The sequence below is a fragment of the Cibotium barometz genome, chromosome 9, assembly GCF_041138505.1.
Source record: "Cibotium barometz isolate CiBa-2024 chromosome 9, ASM4113850v1, whole genome shotgun sequence".
In the NCBI taxonomy this organism is placed as follows: Eukaryota; Viridiplantae; Streptophyta; class Polypodiopsida; order Cyatheales; family Cibotiaceae; genus Cibotium; species Cibotium barometz.
Window position 1 is genome coordinate 7,094,738 of NC_141054.1, and position 18,344 is coordinate 7,113,081.

Genomic DNA, 18,344 nt, shown 5'->3' on the forward strand with positions numbered 1-18,344 from the left:
ACCCTCTTTAGGGGTGCTGACCAATAAACACATGTCAATAAAAGAAAAAAAAAAGAAAAAGAAAAAAAAAAGAGAGAGAGTCTCTAGGTGATTAGGACCATGGGCCTACCTTTTGCCCTAGCCCATGTACAACACCTGCAAATCTCACTGGGCTTTGTCCTATACACACACACACCGCACAAAGCTTCATCATCGACAGCCATCTAGGTACATCTCTGGGGATGGGGGGACGATGGTGGGCGCAAGCTTGGTCAATGGTACGACCCATCGCTTGGATCTTCTTAATCACCCCCGCTTCACCCCAATAAACGTGCTTTATGCCTAATCTAGCGCTTCAATGACAAAAGAAGACAACGCACCAAAAGAAAAAGAGAGAACACCGCAACCTGATGACTCAACGTCCATGGGAGCCAAGATACCCATCACGGTGTCTTGACAAAGATACTAGAGCTTCATGAACATCGCCATAGACATACAACATCTCGAAGCGCAAGCAGTCTCCATGTGTGTTGCCTTCTTGTCTCTCTGGAATTCCCCCCTCGCTACTTGCTTACTAACGCCATTGTTTTACTAACTCCTCTTTAATCATACCACCTACCATTGGGATACTAGTCATTAATTATTCCATGCTAGTCTACTCATTCAAGTACTCTGACTCCTCTAATGAGGATGTCCCATCTCGCAAAGGAATTTTTTTTTAAAAAAAAAGAAGAAAAACACAAAAAACAAAATAAAGCATACTACCAAAGCAAACTGATAAGAGCCCATCAACCTAGCTGGCTACTTAATCACCAGTACTCTACTAAATTCTTGCTATCATACCCCCTCTCATTTCCGGAGATTTCTGGAGAGACAGGAGAACCAACCAAGTGTGACACTTCCCCCCGTGCCTTGACAACCCCTCACCGATCACGAGGACACGATCGACTTTAAAAAGGGAAGTATGTTAACCACATATTGGTTAGCACATTCCTACAACAACTATGTCCACACACTTATATAATGGATGCATGTGCTATATTGTAAATCCCGTCGTTTGATGAAGGAAATGCCCTAAAGATGCTCCTAGGTATTGAGCTTCGATGGGGACAGACAAGAGGATCTTGGGCGGTTGGCCAAATCATAGAGAAAAGCCTTAAGACTATGTTTTGGGTGCACCAGGTCACTTACTCCCTGGGCAGCCTAGTGGGAAAAGGCTTGGAACTATAAAAGGCAATTTCTTTTGTTGATAACTGATTCTCCCATTTGTGTAATAGAAGTGGAGTGTTCTCTCTCTCTCCCTCTCTCTTGCAACTCTAATCTAGCATGTGTGGTGTGCTTAGGGTTAGGGTTTGGGAGTGATTAGTGCTGATCACTTGTTCCCTCTTACTTCCCTCCTATTTCCTCTCTCTCTCTCTCTCTCTCTCTCTCTCTCTCTCTCTCTCTCTCTCTCTCTCTCTTTAGTGATTAGGCTAACCAATGCGATCCTCTTCTGCCGCCGCAGAGATCCCACACGATCTTCATGAGAGAGCGTGTATCACCTGTAGGATTAGAGCAACCGCCTCGGCGTGACAACGAGTGTGGGAGGACGACGGTGACGAGCAGCTACGGTGGACCTCTTGAGCCTTGCTCGAGCTCAATGGATAGGTAACTTCCCATAACATGTTAGGGTAGGGTTTCCTTAACAGCCGTGTTAGTGGTACGTGTGATTTGATATTATGGTTGTCTATTTCTCATGGCAGTGTATTGATTGATGTGTTCAATTAATTATTTAACTAACATGGATTATGTTTATAAGTATAGGTAGTTAGATGTGCGAGGGTACTAATTGAGGTGTCATATTGTATGACGATACCGATTGAGGTGTCGTATTATGGATGGTGGACTGAGCGATGGTGTAAAGATAAAGATCTTGTGCCAATCATGATACTTTTGTATTAGCATTTAATTGATCATTTGCAGCCTTGGCCAAAGTTTATGTGCGTATGTACACAAGGTTATTTTATGTGCATATGTGTGCAAGATTATTTTATGTGCACAAGTAGTTGAATATGTATAGGCCCATTTGTATTTATTATTGGGAAAAGATTTTGTCATATGTAAATCTTTGGACAAGGTTATTTATATGTAAAGCAAAAGCCCAAAAGTGGAAAAGGTGCTATTATTGGCTCTAAGGGCTAATAATATGAATATGACATAAATACCGCATACAGGAGAAGGAGACACATACGTTGGGGGGGAGGGAGAGATGGCACCCAATGCTCTTGCTTTTGTGTTGATAAGTATCTTCTTCCTATCTTATGCTATGATGTGTTAGTTGAAGGTGTGCATCTCTTGTTTCTGTGTTGATAAGTATTCATATCTTATGCTATGTTGTGTTAGTTGAAGGTGTGCATCTCTTATTTATTTGAATTACATGCTTACATAAATACTTGAGAAAAGATTCCTATTTCATATTGCCTTCTAGTAGTTCTAGAGGCATGTTTGACATTACGTCAGCTCTAGTCAGTATACCCCATTCAACCTTTATGGACCACTAACCGGTATTGTTAGTGGCTAGGATAGTAAATTTAATAGTCAGTTTTGGAGGGTCTTTGAGAGGTTGGATATGATGTTGTATGTGAGCACACCTAAGTATCCTCTAGATGGATCACACCAAGAAAGTCAATCATATCCTTGAGGATATGGTTCGAGCATACGTGAATATGAAGTAAACCAACTAGGAAGGGTACTTACCCATTTTAGAATTTGCTTGTAATAGTGCTAAACATTCAAGCACATGCTTTACGATGATGTATAGTGTCAGCCTAGAGGTCTAGTAGTATAATAAGGGTTAGAGAAGGAAAAGGTACATGTAGCTGAAGACTCTCTTGAGGATATGAACCAAATGTTTAAGTTGGCCCAAGACAGAGCAAGAAGTTATGTAAATTCTCACTGAAGAAAGGTAGAGTTTATTGAAGGAGAGAAAGTCTCTCTAAAGATTGGAAGATGTACTAAATCTCCTAGGTATTGTGGTCCATTCCTAATACTTAGAAGAATGGTTGAAGTATCTTACAAATTAAAACTACAAGATGGATGTAGGGTGCATCCACATATTTCATGTAAGTTGCTTAAGAACAAAATTTGACGATGAGGATAATCTAGTAGATGAGGAAACCCTTGTTGAATTTACAATAACACCTAGTCCATGAACTTGAAGCAATTCTAACTAGAAGAGGAAGACATACTTGACATATTGAGAGTATTTGAAATATTTGGTAAAGTCAAAGGACAGGCCTAAGGAAAGTTCAACTTGGGAGAAGGTAAGCAATCTAAAGAAGAGATTCCCTAGTTTTGTCTTTGACGTGAAAGTGTTACATGTCTTGTATTGACGAGTCTCTCCTAGGGGCGGGCAACCCTTAAGGAATCTAGAGGGTTTGGGGGTCCTTTGTGTGGATTGAGGCACTTCCATGTCAAAGGGCCTAGTTAGGGGGGCATTAGGCCAACCATAAAGCCAAGTGTTCTCATGAACTAGAAAGCCACATGGAATTCTATCAAGCGTGGAATAGTGAATTGCACAGAGCTTTTGGGTTGCCTCTCAAATGCATGGCTAGGTGGATTCGATGAAGTAAGCCCTCACAATTTTCTAGGCGATACAAAAGACCACAGACTGTTGTTTTGGTACTTGTGTCCTAGAGCTAGAGCACTTACAAGTACCATGGAGCTTCAACACTTCTTTTTGGTGTTTTAACAATGCTTGCCACGGTTTTTCTCTGTCTCTAACATGGTTGCAATGGGTTTAAGGTAGTTTTGAGCCAGTTGGTAACCCGATCAATTGTTTGTCTCTTAGTTGCAAGTTTGGTGGGTAGTGATCACTACACTATATCTTCTTGTGTGTGTGAACAAGCCTTAAGAGACTTGGATATAGCCTATAGTATCGACACGTGTGTGTGTGTGTGTGTGTGAGAGAGAGAGAGAGAGAGAGAGAGAGAGAGAGAGAGAGAGAGAGATCTATAAGAAGTCAATTTGGCCTATGTGACCAATTGCTTATGTGACCAATGCAAGTGTAGTAGATCAATTATGATAATCCAATAACAGCCATGAGGCTTACAAAAGAAAAATAAATCCGACATTGACATCAATGAGGCACTTGTTGTAAATAGTAAATGATGCCTCCATACCTTTCTTTCTTCACATGTGTATATTAGGGAAGCATCGTACAAGTCCTCAGACGTGTGTTCCAAGGCCCTTTGTGACCACATGTTTGTGTTGTCTAAGCACAACATTTTTTTTTTCGAAGGTACATAAAATTTTAGAAACACACACACACCCAGCCTCCATGAGGTGGAGGCGGCCCCGCCGGGATGAGGGCTAGCGAACCCATCATACATGCTTATAATCAACCCATCAAGGGTAGGTACCTAACGAGTAGCACAACATTGTTTGCTCACTCATCCTTTGTAGCTCCTGCTGCGAACAACCTTCATTCATATGACCTTTAAAGCAAGATCACACTCTTGAGATTTGTACAACACTTAGATTGGCTCGGGAGCTCTCGGACATGTTTCAAAACGGGGTGGGGATGGAGGAGTAATTCTTGTTGTGTCTTGACATGCCACCTGAGGCACACAAGGCTATTAATTTGTACAACGTCACTTGTCAAGCCTCCTTAAGTAAAAGACTATGCCCTTGCCACCTCCACTCCACATATATAAATATAAATAAATAAATAAATATATATATATATATATAAGTATAAAAGGCTGTCTCCATTTCATAGCTTTATCTCTGAGTGCATATAAAAGGCTTTATTGACTATGTCCGTGCCCACTGCCACCTAGCTTATTATCGTGTAGTATAATAAATAGTAAAAACGACTATATTATAATCCTTTCACCTGCAGAGGTTCTGCCAAGTGCCCCATCAGGTATTCAAATCCTTGTTGAGAGTCGAGACTTCTGCAGCAAGACCAGACTGCAACAGTCTCCATCTCTCTTTATAGACGGGAAAAATAAATAAATCTGTGCACAGATTGACCCAAACCCAACCCCCCGTCGTGGAAATTGAAGTTTGCACTCTGGTTGTGCCTTCTACATCCGCCCTTTCTCCGTGTCTGTCTGTGTCTCCCTGCATTGTCTTGCAGAGACATCTCTTGCCCTTTGACGGGTTGCTCGATATTTCACCTCCAAAGCTGTTTGGGTCCTCCGCTTCGTCGTCTTCTTGCTACTCCTTCAAATTTTCTCACTTTCTCGCCCTCTTGATCACAACAAAAATCTCCACTCGCCCCACTTTCCACCTTTAGTGGAGCACAATCCTTCACCTTTCCCCTTCACGGCACCGACCATTCTCTCTCTCCCCTCTCTTCTCTCTCTCTAGATCAGCCAAACGTTACTTGTCTCTGATCTCTTACCTGTCTTTGATGTCTGCAAGTCCCAACTTCATTATACTTCCCTCTGATCTAGTCAAATTTTTATCAAACTTCCTGCACCGCCTGCTTGCCCCTGATCACTGCTCTCCCATCTGATCTGTGCTTTCTCTGGCTTTCTTGTCCTCGGAAACTACGCAGATTTCCCCATTTCTCCTTTCACTGTGGATCTGGGCTATCCGATCTGCTTTTCATCTGGCCCTCCCCCTTTCACAAAATTCTCACCATTTTTGTAGAGATCGGCCCTCTATGTGCGGTTTACGCCGGCCGTGCAAGGGCTCCTCGCGATTCGATGCCAGGCCTCTTACTGTGAGCTAGCTTTCTTCTCAGACAACAGGTTGGTTTCCCGACAAAGATCGAGCCTTGTTTGATCTTGTTCAAGAGCATGCCTTTTTGCATGAAATTTTCTTAATTTTTGGCGTTCTTTTTTGCAGTATAAAAAAGAGAAAATTTAGAATGGATCAAGCTGTTGATCGTATCCTTCATGATAATCATGTTGTACTGTTAATTATGGCTTGAATCTGTTTCATCTTTCAAGTTTTATTTCAGAACGGGCAACCAATTTTTTTTATTTTTTATTTTTTGGCAGGATAAGCATGTCTTTTATTTGTCCTCATAGTGCCTGATAATTATGTTTATATGGTAGCATGGACGGCCAGAAAAAGCTTAATTTTGTTCAATCCGTTTCATTCTATGTTAGCGAGGACAGTCTGGAGAGGAAAAAAAGTTGCATGATAATTGTGGCTTTAATTTGTTTTAAATCTGTCTGATGAGCTCATTTAGAGCATAGAGATTGTGGACAGTTCCAAAAGTTTGTATCATGATATGTTTTAGATGATTTTTTGGCATAGCAGTGTTGGAGGGTCCATTTTTTTGCATCCCCTTGCACATATTGGGGGGTTGCGAAATGTTTTGTAATTGTTGTTGAATTATCCCACATGCAAGGGAAGCTGTTTGGTTTTTTTTTTTTTTGGTGGCGGGGGAAGAGGAAAAGAGAGAAGGGGGGGCTGGGGGTGGGGGGTTATGTTGGTGATGAAGCCCCGGGGCTGCTCCAGCTTTAAGAGGGAGGGGGGTTTATGTAGGTCATGAAGCCCTGGGGCTGCTGCAGCTTTAAGAGGGAGGGGAGGGTAGTAAGGGAGGCGGGGTCTGTGCCAGCAATTGGGTCGCCACTTCCAACAAGCAGCCTCTATGTGGCTAGTATAGGTGCTCTTGACTTAGTATTGTAATTTCCTACACATGTTCATGCAGTCAAAAGAAAAGTTTCCCCTTTACTTACTCACCTCTGGGTCAGATGTAAATCATAAGCTGGACAACATGAAGATTGATCCCCACAAACATGGCTATGAAAAGTTGCAGGTGAGTCCACTTTCTCACCCTTGAGACCATGCCTATTCAAAATTGGAGTATCTGGCAGTGTGTAAGCCTGCCTGGTCCTTTCCCATCACAGGTTCCGACAACCAAGGATGTCCTGGGCAACGTAGATCAGCATATACACCCCAGCCCTACTACTGACTCATTGAAGAGCAGCGGTACTATAGCCTCCTCAGAGGGGGCTGGAGATCTAGCAAGCTCCTATGGCACAAGGGATGAGTATCCTGAACAAGTGTATGTGGCAGCTCCGAACAGTTTTTCTTCACATGGAGCTATATATCCAGGTAAGAGGTATGGTGTATGTGACTGCGGGTGGCTTCAGATGCTCTGCCGTATGCCCAGCCTGACATGATCTTTGATGTCTTGCTGTTCGGGCTGTGGGCAACATAACACTATAACATCTGAAGCCGCCCTCAAAACTTGTTGTATGCTCATATTGTGGACGTGTCTCTCACAGCAATAACATACGGCAAAGTCTCGGTTTGCAGGCTTGCCCACTCCTGTTGCAAACATGCAGGGTTACATACCTTATACCCTTGATGGCGTACACTACCATAATCTGGTGAGGGGTGATTTATTTGAGTTTTTCATTCTTTTTGCCGAAGGTGATTTCGGACATTGTGACCATGTTGTATTTACCTTCACAGGTCATGGATTATCATTATTTAGGCCCACCTGTCTATGGTTCTCTTGCTTCTGGAATACAGTATCCAATCCAAGGGGACAATGGTCATCTGTATGGAACTCATGTGTACCAATATCCAGCTCAGGCTGCCTATTATCACCAGGCTCTGGGTGATGGACATTTTCCCCCCTCACCTCAGGCTCTGTCTGCGGGTGGAGTTGTGATGATAGACACTCAAGATCCAGGTCAAACTGGGGTGGTTGTGCCAAATGGGTTCACCAATGGATATTCAGGAACCATGCCCAATTTTCTGATGAGCATGGTTTCGCAATCCATTGCATCTGAAAAAGGAGTAGTTCCAGTTGCTGTTCCTTATCCACCATCTCAAACACTTAGGGCGTCTGCCCCAGCTTGGATTGAACCGACTAACAAGTGGAAGGACGCCCACACACGCCACAATCTAGTAGGCAAACAACCGAGAGTTTCCGTCCAATCTAACAAATCTGGCTCTTTGAATCCTACTTCATCAGATGGAATAGCTTCAAAAAACATCTCCTCTGTCTCGGCTTCTGATGTTGCGGTTATCCCAAGCAGGACTGATTCCAAAGCCAACAGTTGCTCTGATGGTGATGATCACCAGCAGTCGCAAGGGTGTGAGCCTGTAAATAAACAGTGTGTTCCTTTAGACACACGGGTCTCTAAGGTAAGAGGTCAGCTAGCACCTCCCCCCATTAAGGACCTCAGAGCTTCCTATGGCACCCCTCATAAAGGTTCAGATTTGTGTCTCCCTTATGGGGAGCAGTTTAATTCTAATGAATTTGTGACTGAGTATGATGATGCAAAACACTTCATTATAAAGTCTTACAGTGAGGATAATGTCCTCAAAAGCATACAATATGGTGTGTGGGCAAGCACGCCCAATGGGAACAAGAAGCTGGATGAAGCATACCAAGACGCTCAACGGAGAGCTGCAGGGACGTCTTCACTCTGCCCAGTGTTCCTCTTCTTTTCTGTATGTACTTTTTCTTGGTAGCAAATATTGGCCGTGTTTTCAAAAATTATGTGTTCCATGTCGGTTTTTTAATGGCTTTTGTTGGCTTGGCGGCAGGTTAATGGCAGCAGGCAATTTTGTGGTGTAGCAGAAATGGTAGGACCTGTAAATCATAGTAGGACAATGGATTTTTGGGAGCAACAAAAGTGGAGTGGGTCCTTCCCTGTAAAGTGGCACATTATAAAGGACTTGCCTAACTCCCAGCTCCGGAGGATTGTTCTTGAAAATAATGAGAGCAAACCTGTGACAAATAGCCGAGATACCCAAGAGGTAATCGGTTCCCCTATTGCCTTGCATCCATGTGAGAGAGAGAGAGAGAGAGAGAGAGAGGCGAACGTCTATAGAAGACCCAAAGGGTCTATGAGACTGGAAAGTAATACAACAGGTCCATGACAATAGTGATGCATGGGAAAAGATGAAAAAAAACGAGAACTAGGTACCATACTATGAACATGTGTCGGTGCGAAAGGTAGTACAGGTAGTCATGTGGCCAATACAGTGCTGGTATGTATAGTGGGGAGAGAGAGAGAATTTTTTACTCATCCCAATGTGTTGTCCTTAGCAGGTTTATCTCCAACAGGGACTTGAAATGCTCGACATTTTCAAGAGTTACCCTGCCCGGACATCAATCCTGGATGAACTCCCATGGTTTTCCACTCAGAAGCTGACACAGGATGCGAAAGTGCACCATTGGGCTCCACAATCCTTCTCTAAAATTGGAGAAAATCTGGTCAAGGATGAAAATGACACTGATGCGCTGAAAGCAGCAAAGGTGAGTTCACCTATACCAGAGGTGTATGACAATGGACCGAAAAAGTCCGATTTTCTGGAAAACAAAGAAGTCTCATTGGCAGCCAAAGCTGTGGAGATGCCAGGACCTGACTCCAAAGAAGAAGCTAGAATGGCAAAAGAGAATAAAAATGCCCTTGGAAAAGGGGGGAGATCAACTTCGCCTCCTTCTTGATGGTTCGTTTTATAATCAGATTGTGCTGCCCATACCTGGCTATATCTCGTGCATGAGTTGGCTCGAGTCTATGAATGCTTGAAGCATAAATCAATGAGGAGATGCAACTTGTCAAGCACTACAGCAGCTTCTCAAAAGCGGCTGGCCTTGTTTTAGCATTACGTGGATGCATATTTTTTTTGGATATCCACTGATGCTTTTGGCCTTGCTCGTGATGAAAAAGATCCACACTGGGGCAAGTGGAATCGGTCTGGATATCCATCGACGGATATGTATGACCCCAGCCTATAGAAAGGAACAGCAGAAGAGCCACTAAATCTTTTGGCAGACGGATATGTATGATCCCAGCCTATAGAAAGGAACAGCAGAAGAGCCACTAAATCTTTTGGCAGCTTGGGTCCACCTTTTTTTTTTTCTTTTGGTTGCCCATCCCAAGTATGTTTCACCCATGATTCAAATATCGACTTCAATGTAACCATGATACAGGACACGGTCTCCTGAATTTCACAGTAGGTTTATGACATGTTCAAAATGAAAGTAGTATGTAGATGGGCCCTTGCTCGGAGCTGCTTGCACTACCTTGTTGCCTCTGGAGGGGAACATGTTTGAACCCGGTCACCTAGCTATAAGTAAAAATGATCTTATACTAAGTAAAAAGGAGAGAAACGGGGAATGGTGTTTTGTGCTCCGTCTCATACTTCACTCCTCGTTCTTTGATTAGTTTTCCTATATTCTTCTTTCTCTGTTCTTTCTTAAACTCATGTTGGTCAAGCGGTAAAGTTATAAAAAGAGGATTGAAGATCAAATGTTTATTGCAATGAATTTAAGCCTCTCATGCTCGTGATGACAAGCAAGGGACACAAGAAAAAAGTATTGTATATGAAACTTGGGTGTTGGGGATTGGAAATGACGACACACCCACTATGGAAGATACTCATTTGGTGGTTATGGGCTATATAGCATTGTGTTGTATAGCATTTTTTGGTAAACATAGATCTTTATTTTCTTCTTTCCACACAAGATAGAAATCATATCCACGTCCTAATCTTGCTTAATCCATGCTTGAAACCCAAGAGAAGATTCTTTAATTAGTTCAAGAAAAAGCTGCCAGAGTGGCAGAGTACGAACATTGCAATAATGCAGTCAATATATGCACCTCTCCCTCTCCTTATGGATCGATGCAATCCCATCTTCTTTTCAATCCCTCCCCTCTCCCTACCTCCTTCCCCTTCCCTTTCCAATCCCTACCTCCCTTCCAGTCCCTCCCTCCCTTCTTCATCTCTTTGGCCTTGCAGTGTTGTGATCGTTGTCCTCCAGTTGCTGTTGCAGATCCAGGGCTTCTCCCTGTGTTAGAGCTGTTCTGGCTGCTCGGTCCCTTCGCCTTGGAGTTATTCTACCTGCTCGGTCTTCTCTTTCTGTTTTGCTTAATCCATTTCATTTCAAGATTGTTTTCTTGTTCTAGATGCGTTTTGCATATTGGTCTATGCTATTCTACTGCGGATTCTTTTATTATTCTAGTGTTTCTCGTGCCTGTGCTATCTTAAGGGCTTTTAACAATTGTTTTCTAGTTTTGGTGTGTGTGCCTTTTATGGTAAGATAGCTTCCCTATGAGAACCTTGAGTTGAAATGAGCTTGGAAATTCACTTGTTCTTTCAAAGTGTTGGGATTTGCAAGTCTTCTTTGGCATTTTGGTGACTGTCCCTAACAGGATTGCCAAATGTGGATGCTCAGAATCTCGCTTACAGGTTTCGAGAATGCACTTGGGGTATTCTTGGCTTTGTCTTAACTTTGCTTTGCAATGAGTGATCGTCGACTATCAATAAGAGACAGGGACGGGCTCAGTGACTTGCAGTCACCTTCGCATAACAAATGAAGACAACATTGTAAAAGCTTTGTATTATGTTGCAAAGATGGTTTACAAATGATGGGGCTTGCACCAATGTTCAATGTATTTTGGATTACAAGGATGAGTAAAACAATATTACAAGACTATAATAGCATATGAATTAAAATGTGACTGGAACCCTTTCTAAAGAGTGACGATTATAGGTTCTCAATGCCACATGGCACCTTCTGATTGGACGTGCTCCAGTGTTCTTGGATTGCTCTCAGATTGGTTCAGCCGTGGGCTCTTGGATCCCTTCGGTTTGTGCTGCTTGGTGTGTTTCTTGTGCTTTCTTTGTGCGTCTTGTGACTTATTCAAAACCTTAAATTGAGTGTTTGGTTGAGCCTCACGTTGAAGGTTGTTGGAGTATGGTTCACACCATACTAACCGCATGTAACAACATGCACTGGACACTTGTCCGTTACAGCATACCATTGTCCCCTTCAAGGTGATGGGAGGACTTGCAAATGGCATCCACTGCCATTTCTCCCTGAGAGTAAGGGAAAATTTTAGTGGTGACTAGTCGACAGCATCTCTACAGCAGAGCCAACAGCATTAAAGGAATATTTATGGTAGTCATGAGCATTATGTAACTACCTCTTCCCTCTATTTAACTAGAGGTCGACCAATTGTAAACAGTAGTCGTACATACATCAATATACAATACTTGGTATTTGCACCAACCGTCATCTTGTTCCTTTGTTCTCTGTTCGTCTCTATTTCTGCACACGCAGCTTTCATGGAGACCTTAGCCTTAACCTCAAATCCTTACATGGTATCACCGCTTTCCTTGGGAGCCTTCCTACTTTCGCTTAAACTCCTCGCCGGAGTCCACATCTTGCAGGCGAGTCTGGCCTCTACGCCCTCCTTGCCGCCAACTCAGTCGCATCTACAACACTAGCCAAACATTGGCTCCCTCAATCAATGGGGGGCCCACACCCTCACTCAGGTTCATGGCACTTGATGAATCAGCTCCCCTTGCAGCACTAGATGGCATCCCTGCAACCACGGGATGTTTTTCAAACACGGCCCCACTGCGGCAGCTAACTTTGCAACAGCTGCCCAGCGGCTCTTCTGCAATAGTCGAACTCTTCTCCTCCTTTTTCAATGGGGGGAATGATTGCATAAGCTGCATCAAACGCCCCTCTAAGGGACACTCAACAACAATCACCCTAGCGGGCCTCATATCTAAAACCGCCCAGTCGGTCTCTTTGCAACCCTTGCCTGCTTGTGCATCACAGGCCCCTACCATCAAAGCCCTCTCCTCAGAGGCACGCACAATGTTTTTAGGGGAGGCTGCTGCCCAGCCCTCTGTTGCGCATGCAACAATCATGCATGCATTGACATCCCTGTCTCCTCTTGCAAAAGAACATGCCCATGGCGGCTCACTGAAGACTCCACAGTCGAGTCTCTTCTTTACAGCAGAATTTTCACAGCCTCTTCCGACTCATCATGAGGATCTATTGGTTTTATCGGACCAGGCCTTCATAGCCGTGAGAGGCACTCATAAGTTCTTTGTGCTCCCATCCTCCCATTTGCAAGGGGGGCCTAGTTTCTTGAACCAGCCCGAACAACGCTCAAATCAGGGCACCTCTTGAAACATTGGCTCCCTCAATCAATAAGGGGCCCACACTCTCACTCAGGTTCATGGCACTTGCCCATGCCAACGAGCTCACTGGTTATCAAGCTAACATAGCCACTTCATCTGGGCCACATGCAGACTCCGTCTCTGCAACTGTTGCATCAAACCTGGAGCATGCCTTTGCAGACTCTTCAGCTTATCAAGTTGTCTATGGATCAAGAATCCAAGGGGCTCCTGAACCCCTTGAGTCTCCGTGTCAAGGAGATCAAGTCCAAAGTTGCCTCTGGTTTACCCCACAGATGGGTCACTTTGTTGCTGCATATGATGCTCTTGTTGTTCTAACCCATCCAACATCTGTTGCTGCAGTCAACTTCAACCCCGATCCATCATACCGGGTATCTTGGTCTTACTTGAACTGCATCTCAGGTGAAGTTTTTTCACTACTCTGTCCGTGTGTATCTCAGGTCTTTACTGTTATGCTGGACATTTGGTCTCTAGTAAGGGGGACCCTAACAAATCCAGCCAGCCCAACATGTTCCATCCACATCCGGGCTGGCTGGATTTGTTCTGCAATCGACTCCACTCACCCTCAGTTCTTCAACAAAGCGGGGGAGTTAACCCTCTGTGGTGAGCTGTCTTACTTTGTTTCCTGTTTTGGGTTTACCTCCTTTTTGGGTTTCCGTATTTCCTGCATTGCAGAACCACCCTCCCCAACTCAGAGCTTAGTCATCTCCACCCCCACATACTCAACCAACCCCCACCCACACCCGAAGGTAAGCTGTGTAACCACCTTGCATCTTTTGATGCTTATATACTCTGGTTTTATGGGTTCTCACTTGAACCTCATTGGTTCTTGTCTTTCAACGGCCAACTTCATCAACATTTCGAGAGCCAACTGGACAAGCAACGCTCGCGCTTAGCGTACTTCACAGTTTGGTTTGGTGACTCGTCCCTCCTCCTCTCATACAAGATGGGGGAATCATTGTTAACCTTCAATCTTCTCCGATTTGTTCGTGACATAGCTGTCACACAACCATGCTCTCTTTCGCGCGTGAAGATGAAATGACGAAGCTACTGATGACGTCTTCTCCAACACACACATCATCTCTCACTTTGCATTTCCATGCCTCTTTTGATCCGGGCAAACAATGTAACATACTTGCACATTATAGCATACACTGTGCATATTCGAATCCTCACAAAACCATTGTTCGGTTTTAGACCAGGGGAGTGTTAGAGTATGGTTTACGCCATACTAACGGCGTGTAACAACATGCACCAGACACTTGTCCGTTACAGCATAACAACCTTGTAACTACCTCTTCCCTCTATTTAACTAGAGGTCGAGCAATTGTAAACAGTAGTCGTATGTACATCAATATACAATACTTGGTATTTGCACCAACCATCTTGTTCCTTTGTTCTCTATTCGTCTCTATTTCTGCACACGCAGCTTTCATGGAGACCTTAGCCTCAACCCCAAATCCTTGGTGTGTTTCTTGTGCTTTCTTTGTGCGTCTTCTGACTTCTTCAAAACCTTAGATTGAGCGTTTGGTTGAGCCTCACGCTGAAGGCCTCTTAAGTTCTCGGAAGTTCTTCTTCTTGTTGTGAAACACTTCTCAAGCAAAGTTTGGCTATTTCTAGCCACCCATTCGGTCGTGGATTATTTGCTCGGATTCGCGCTTCCATTTCTTCTCGCCCCATGCTTTCATACTACATCTTCAATGAAAAGGATCCAAATATTGGAACGTGCTAGCAAAAGTACAATCAATGCCAAACCTATTTCAGTACCAAAGGAGATCCAATTGTAAGTTCAAAAAGAAAAAGATCATCATAATCCTAAACAAGAAATGAGTTAATTGAAAGAAGCTACAAACTCGCTATTGTGAGTGCTAAGAAAAGTTTGAAGCTAAGTTGAAGGCTACCAAGGGCACGGGAGACCAAAACTCTAAATATGTTACCATCCCAATAGTGTACCAAACCTCCGAATATATCAAGTGAAATTCTAGAACTTCTTGAGGGGAGAAATCAAGGGAGTTCAACTCCCTTTGACTTGATGTCCAAAATGTCAAAGATGGCATATGCTTCCAAAAGAGGTGAACATACCTCAATAACCAATCGGTAATAGGATTGATTATGAAACATTAAAAAGAGCATACACAAGAGATATTACTAGTTTAGAATTATTTATATCCTTTGAAACCAGAATGCGTATTGGGACATTGCTATAAGGAAATTTAAGTATTTGGGTAGGCCTATGGATGGAAATCTATGGGCAGCACCAAATGAAGCTATCAATGCTTTTTCTTAACCAAAATTAGGCACAACCATTGATCTAGTCATCTGAGGAAATCAATGCTTTTTTCCTAACCGAAATCAGGCACAGCCGTTGATCTACTCATTTGAGAAATTCTTCAAGGTTTTATTTAACTACTTGAATTCTAAGCGTAATCCTATTATCTCACTTTAATTGTTAAAACTCCACTGATTCCAGCCTACCCCATCCGGCCCATGGGTTAGCCACCACCCAACCACTGGAATCGGTAGAACCAGACAATTACTCAACCACCTATAATTGAATGCCTTTCTTAACTTTTGCTTTCGAATACAGATATGCACACACTCCTCTTTAAAACTTTAACATATAAAATACTCTATTGACAAACAGTTATTGGTTACAGATGTCATAACTCAAAAATTTCATCCATCCCTTGTTTCTAAAAAAAAACAGTATCACTCTAGACTCTCCGTTGAGACCAGTTGGTCAGCCAACGAGATCCAGTAACAGATTACAATAATCATTTCGTCCATCATACATATCTTCCACGACATACGCATGGGTGTCCTAGGCACCACGAGCCCGTGCATCGCCTGGTCAGAACCCTCTAGGATCCTCCTTCGGTGTCCTGGCACTTCACTCAAGGACCGCTTCGTTGGTCCTCGCCCATTGTACTGGAAGTGCACCATTTTTAACCATATTGGGCAGGCTTTGCCACGTGAGCTGTCCTTTGAACACTCCCCGCCAGCTGTTACAACCGAACTTTTCTTAGAAAAACATATACCACATGCTCCCTCTTTGAGTGTATTTTTCTAAACTGGTCACATCTTCTTTCCTTGAAACTGACGAAAGAGTTTGGTCTTGGTCATAGTCTGATTTAAGGTTCGAGTCTGATAAGATTTTTCATGAACTATCTTTCTCGAAAAGGTTTGATAATTCAGTTACTATTTTACTGAATTTCTTTCTTTGAATATTCACTTAACTAATTTTTAAATTAGTTACGAATTCCAATGAGGAATAAAATAATAATTTATCTATATATTTCGATCTTCGATAGATTTCTTGAATTTTCTTTTTACCATCCATGTGAATATAAAACGATAGAAATTTCTCTCTTAGAGTATTTAATTATTCATTTATGAAATACTCATAGAATTTAAACATAGAATTTAAGAGAATTCTAATTTTGATATAAAAAATCTTTATGCATCTATTTATGCATAAAAAATCAACTTCAATGGGAATAACACTTTTATAAAAAAAACCTTTTTATGCATCTATTTATGCATAAAATCAATTTTAATATGAATAACACTTTTAAAATAAAAAAGAATTTCTTTATGCATCTATTTATGCATAGAAATCGCTTTTATAATAAAAATTCATTTATGCATCTTTCTATGTATAAAAATTAATTTTAATAAGAATAACACTTTTGTAATTAAAAAACATTTCCTTTATGTATCTTTCTATGCATAAAAATTAAATTTAATGAGAATAACACTTTTATAATTTAAAAAATTTCCATTATGCATCTTTCTATGCATAAAAATTAAATTTATTGAGAATAACACTTTTATAATAAAAAAATTTCCATTATGCATCTTTCTATGCATAAAAATTAAATTTAATGAGAATAACACTTTTATAATAAAAAATTTTCCATTATGCATCTTTCTATGCATAGAAATCAATTTTAATAATTAATATCAGTGATATCCATGCATATTCATAGGTGAATATGTACATGGAGTAATTAGAATATTTCTTTTAGATGCAAAAATGGTGGGAATTACTCTTTTGGAATAACATAAAAACAAACTTTCTTTTCCATAAAATTCTAGAAAATTTTACCATAACCTCCTTTGTATGGCTGACCATTTTTCGTTTTTATCATTCTTTAATTGACTTAAATTAACCCAAATTAGATTTATAGAACTCTAATCTACACAATTTTCTAAAATTCAAGAGAGTAAACAATAAGAAAAGTTTAATTAATCTCTTAGTTAATCTTTCTAGGATTAAGGAAGGTTGGAATGTAAAGAGGTGGCCTTTTCCTCAAAGGCATTACCATAGAATTTAATTCAATTAACTGTAAAACATGAAAATCAAGAAAACCATAGATTTAAAATTAAACAATAAGAAAATTAGCTTACATAGAGCTTGTAAGCTCTTCTTTGGCTTGAGGGATTGACGATTCTACTCTTGTTTGAAGCAAGAGTGGCCACCAATTCACTTTGGAGAGGATTAGGCCAAAAATAATTAAATTATTAAGAAATTCAATGTAGATGGCTCATGACAGGAGTAGAGTAACAATGCATAAACACCATTAAGCTTTTACAAAGGGGGAGGCTTCTATTTATAGGAAAAATTAAGCATCTAACCAAGCAAACTGATTCTAGAATTTTCCAGATCAGTTTAGTCAATTTTTGACCATTTTTGGGTCAGTTCAACTTACTTTTTGGATCTAGCTTTGAAACGAGATTGGAGAGATGAAAATAACTCATTTTATTGATTAAAAATTGGGGGTAATGATGAGAAAAAAGGTGCCTCCTTCATGAGGGGAGATCCCGACTCTGAGGTGTAAAAATTCAGTTTTTTAATTGTTTTCTTTGGTCCTTAGTCCACTCTTCATCTTATGTGAGCATTTACTCATTTTTGGGGGGTTTTTCTTTTATTCTTTAATTTATCTCCTCCCTACATTTGGATTAATCTGATTGGTCCATAAGATCCATAATCCAAAATTTTTAGAAAATCTAGACCCTTAGGTTAAGGTCTTTTGTGCACATTATAATTTATTTCTAATGCACCTTAGGAATTTCTTTTTAAACTTCTGTTTCGGGGAAATTTATTTTAATAAGAAGGGATACTTTTCCATCCAACGATATCTAGAAACTCAATTACCTCTCTCTAGGCCAAAACAGGTAGAAACAAAATCTTTTATTATTCTGAAAAGGAGATTGATTACAGGGGAAGAAACTGGACATCTTGAGGGGAGGAATCTTACAATGTGGATGGTTATACATCCTAGGATAATTAACCATGTGGAATTTGGGCATGTGGATGGTGAATGAATAACCTAGTATATCCAACCATGTAAATGTGATAAAAAAACCTTCTACATGCCCTAGAATTGATGAAATATGAACATCATCTGGTAGAGAGTTACCCAAGCAAATGATGTTCAAGTATGCAACTTATAAGA

General features: G+C 41.4%; 2 protein-coding genes across 3 annotated transcripts; both read left to right on the top strand.

Moving 5' to 3' along the window:
• Window positions 1–4,868: 4,868 nt before the first annotated feature.
• On the top strand, window positions 4,869–10,200 carry LOC147635206 (uncharacterized). Of its 2 annotated transcripts, XM_086802417.1 has the most exons (8): window positions 4,869–5,720; window positions 5,818–5,858; window positions 6,675–6,739; window positions 6,831–7,038; window positions 7,243–7,316; window positions 7,402–8,391; window positions 8,488–8,700; window positions 8,996–10,200. In XM_086802417.1, exons 2-8 carry the CDS (start codon window positions 5,840–5,842, stop codon window positions 9,392–9,394), a joined length of 1,968 nt encoding a protein of 655 aa, XP_086658543.1. In that variant the 5' UTR covers window positions 4,869–5,720; window positions 5,818–5,839; the 3' UTR covers window positions 9,395–10,200. The 2 variants fall into 2 exon arrangements, with proteins under 2 accessions (XP_086658543.1, XP_086658542.1); XM_086802416.1 differs by lacking the exons at window positions 4,869–5,720; window positions 5,818–5,858 and having other exon boundaries at window positions 6,515–6,739.
• Window positions 10,201–12,052: 1,852 nt separating this feature from the next.
• On the top strand, window positions 12,053–13,925 carry LOC147635207 (uncharacterized). The gene is made up of 2 exons (XM_086802419.1): window positions 12,053–12,228; window positions 12,923–13,925. Exon 2 carries the CDS (start codon window positions 12,927–12,929, stop codon window positions 13,779–13,781), a length of 855 nt encoding a protein of 284 aa, XP_086658545.1. The 5' UTR covers window positions 12,053–12,228; window positions 12,923–12,926; the 3' UTR covers window positions 13,782–13,925.
• Window positions 13,926–18,344: the final 4,419 nt, after the last annotated feature.

What these genes read in the sequence shown, in the direction of transcription:
- LOC147635206 (XM_086802416.1), top strand. Translation starts at nt 6,620, where the DNA reads ATGTTCATGCAGTCAAAAGAAAAGTTTCCCCTTTACTTACTCACCTCT. An exon ending in GCGTACACTACCATAATCTG is followed by an intron (nt 7,317 to 7,401) that starts GTGAGGGGTGAT and finishes TTACCTTCACAG; the next exon opens with GTCATGGATTATCATTATTT. An exon ending in ATAGCCGAGATACCCAAGAG is followed by an intron (nt 8,701 to 8,995) that starts GTAATCGGTTCC and finishes TGTCCTTAGCAG; the next exon opens with GTTTATCTCCAACAGGGACT.
- LOC147635207 (XM_086802419.1), top strand. Translation starts at nt 12,927, where the DNA reads ATGGCACTTGCCCATGCCAACGAGCTCACTGGTTATCAAGCTAACATA.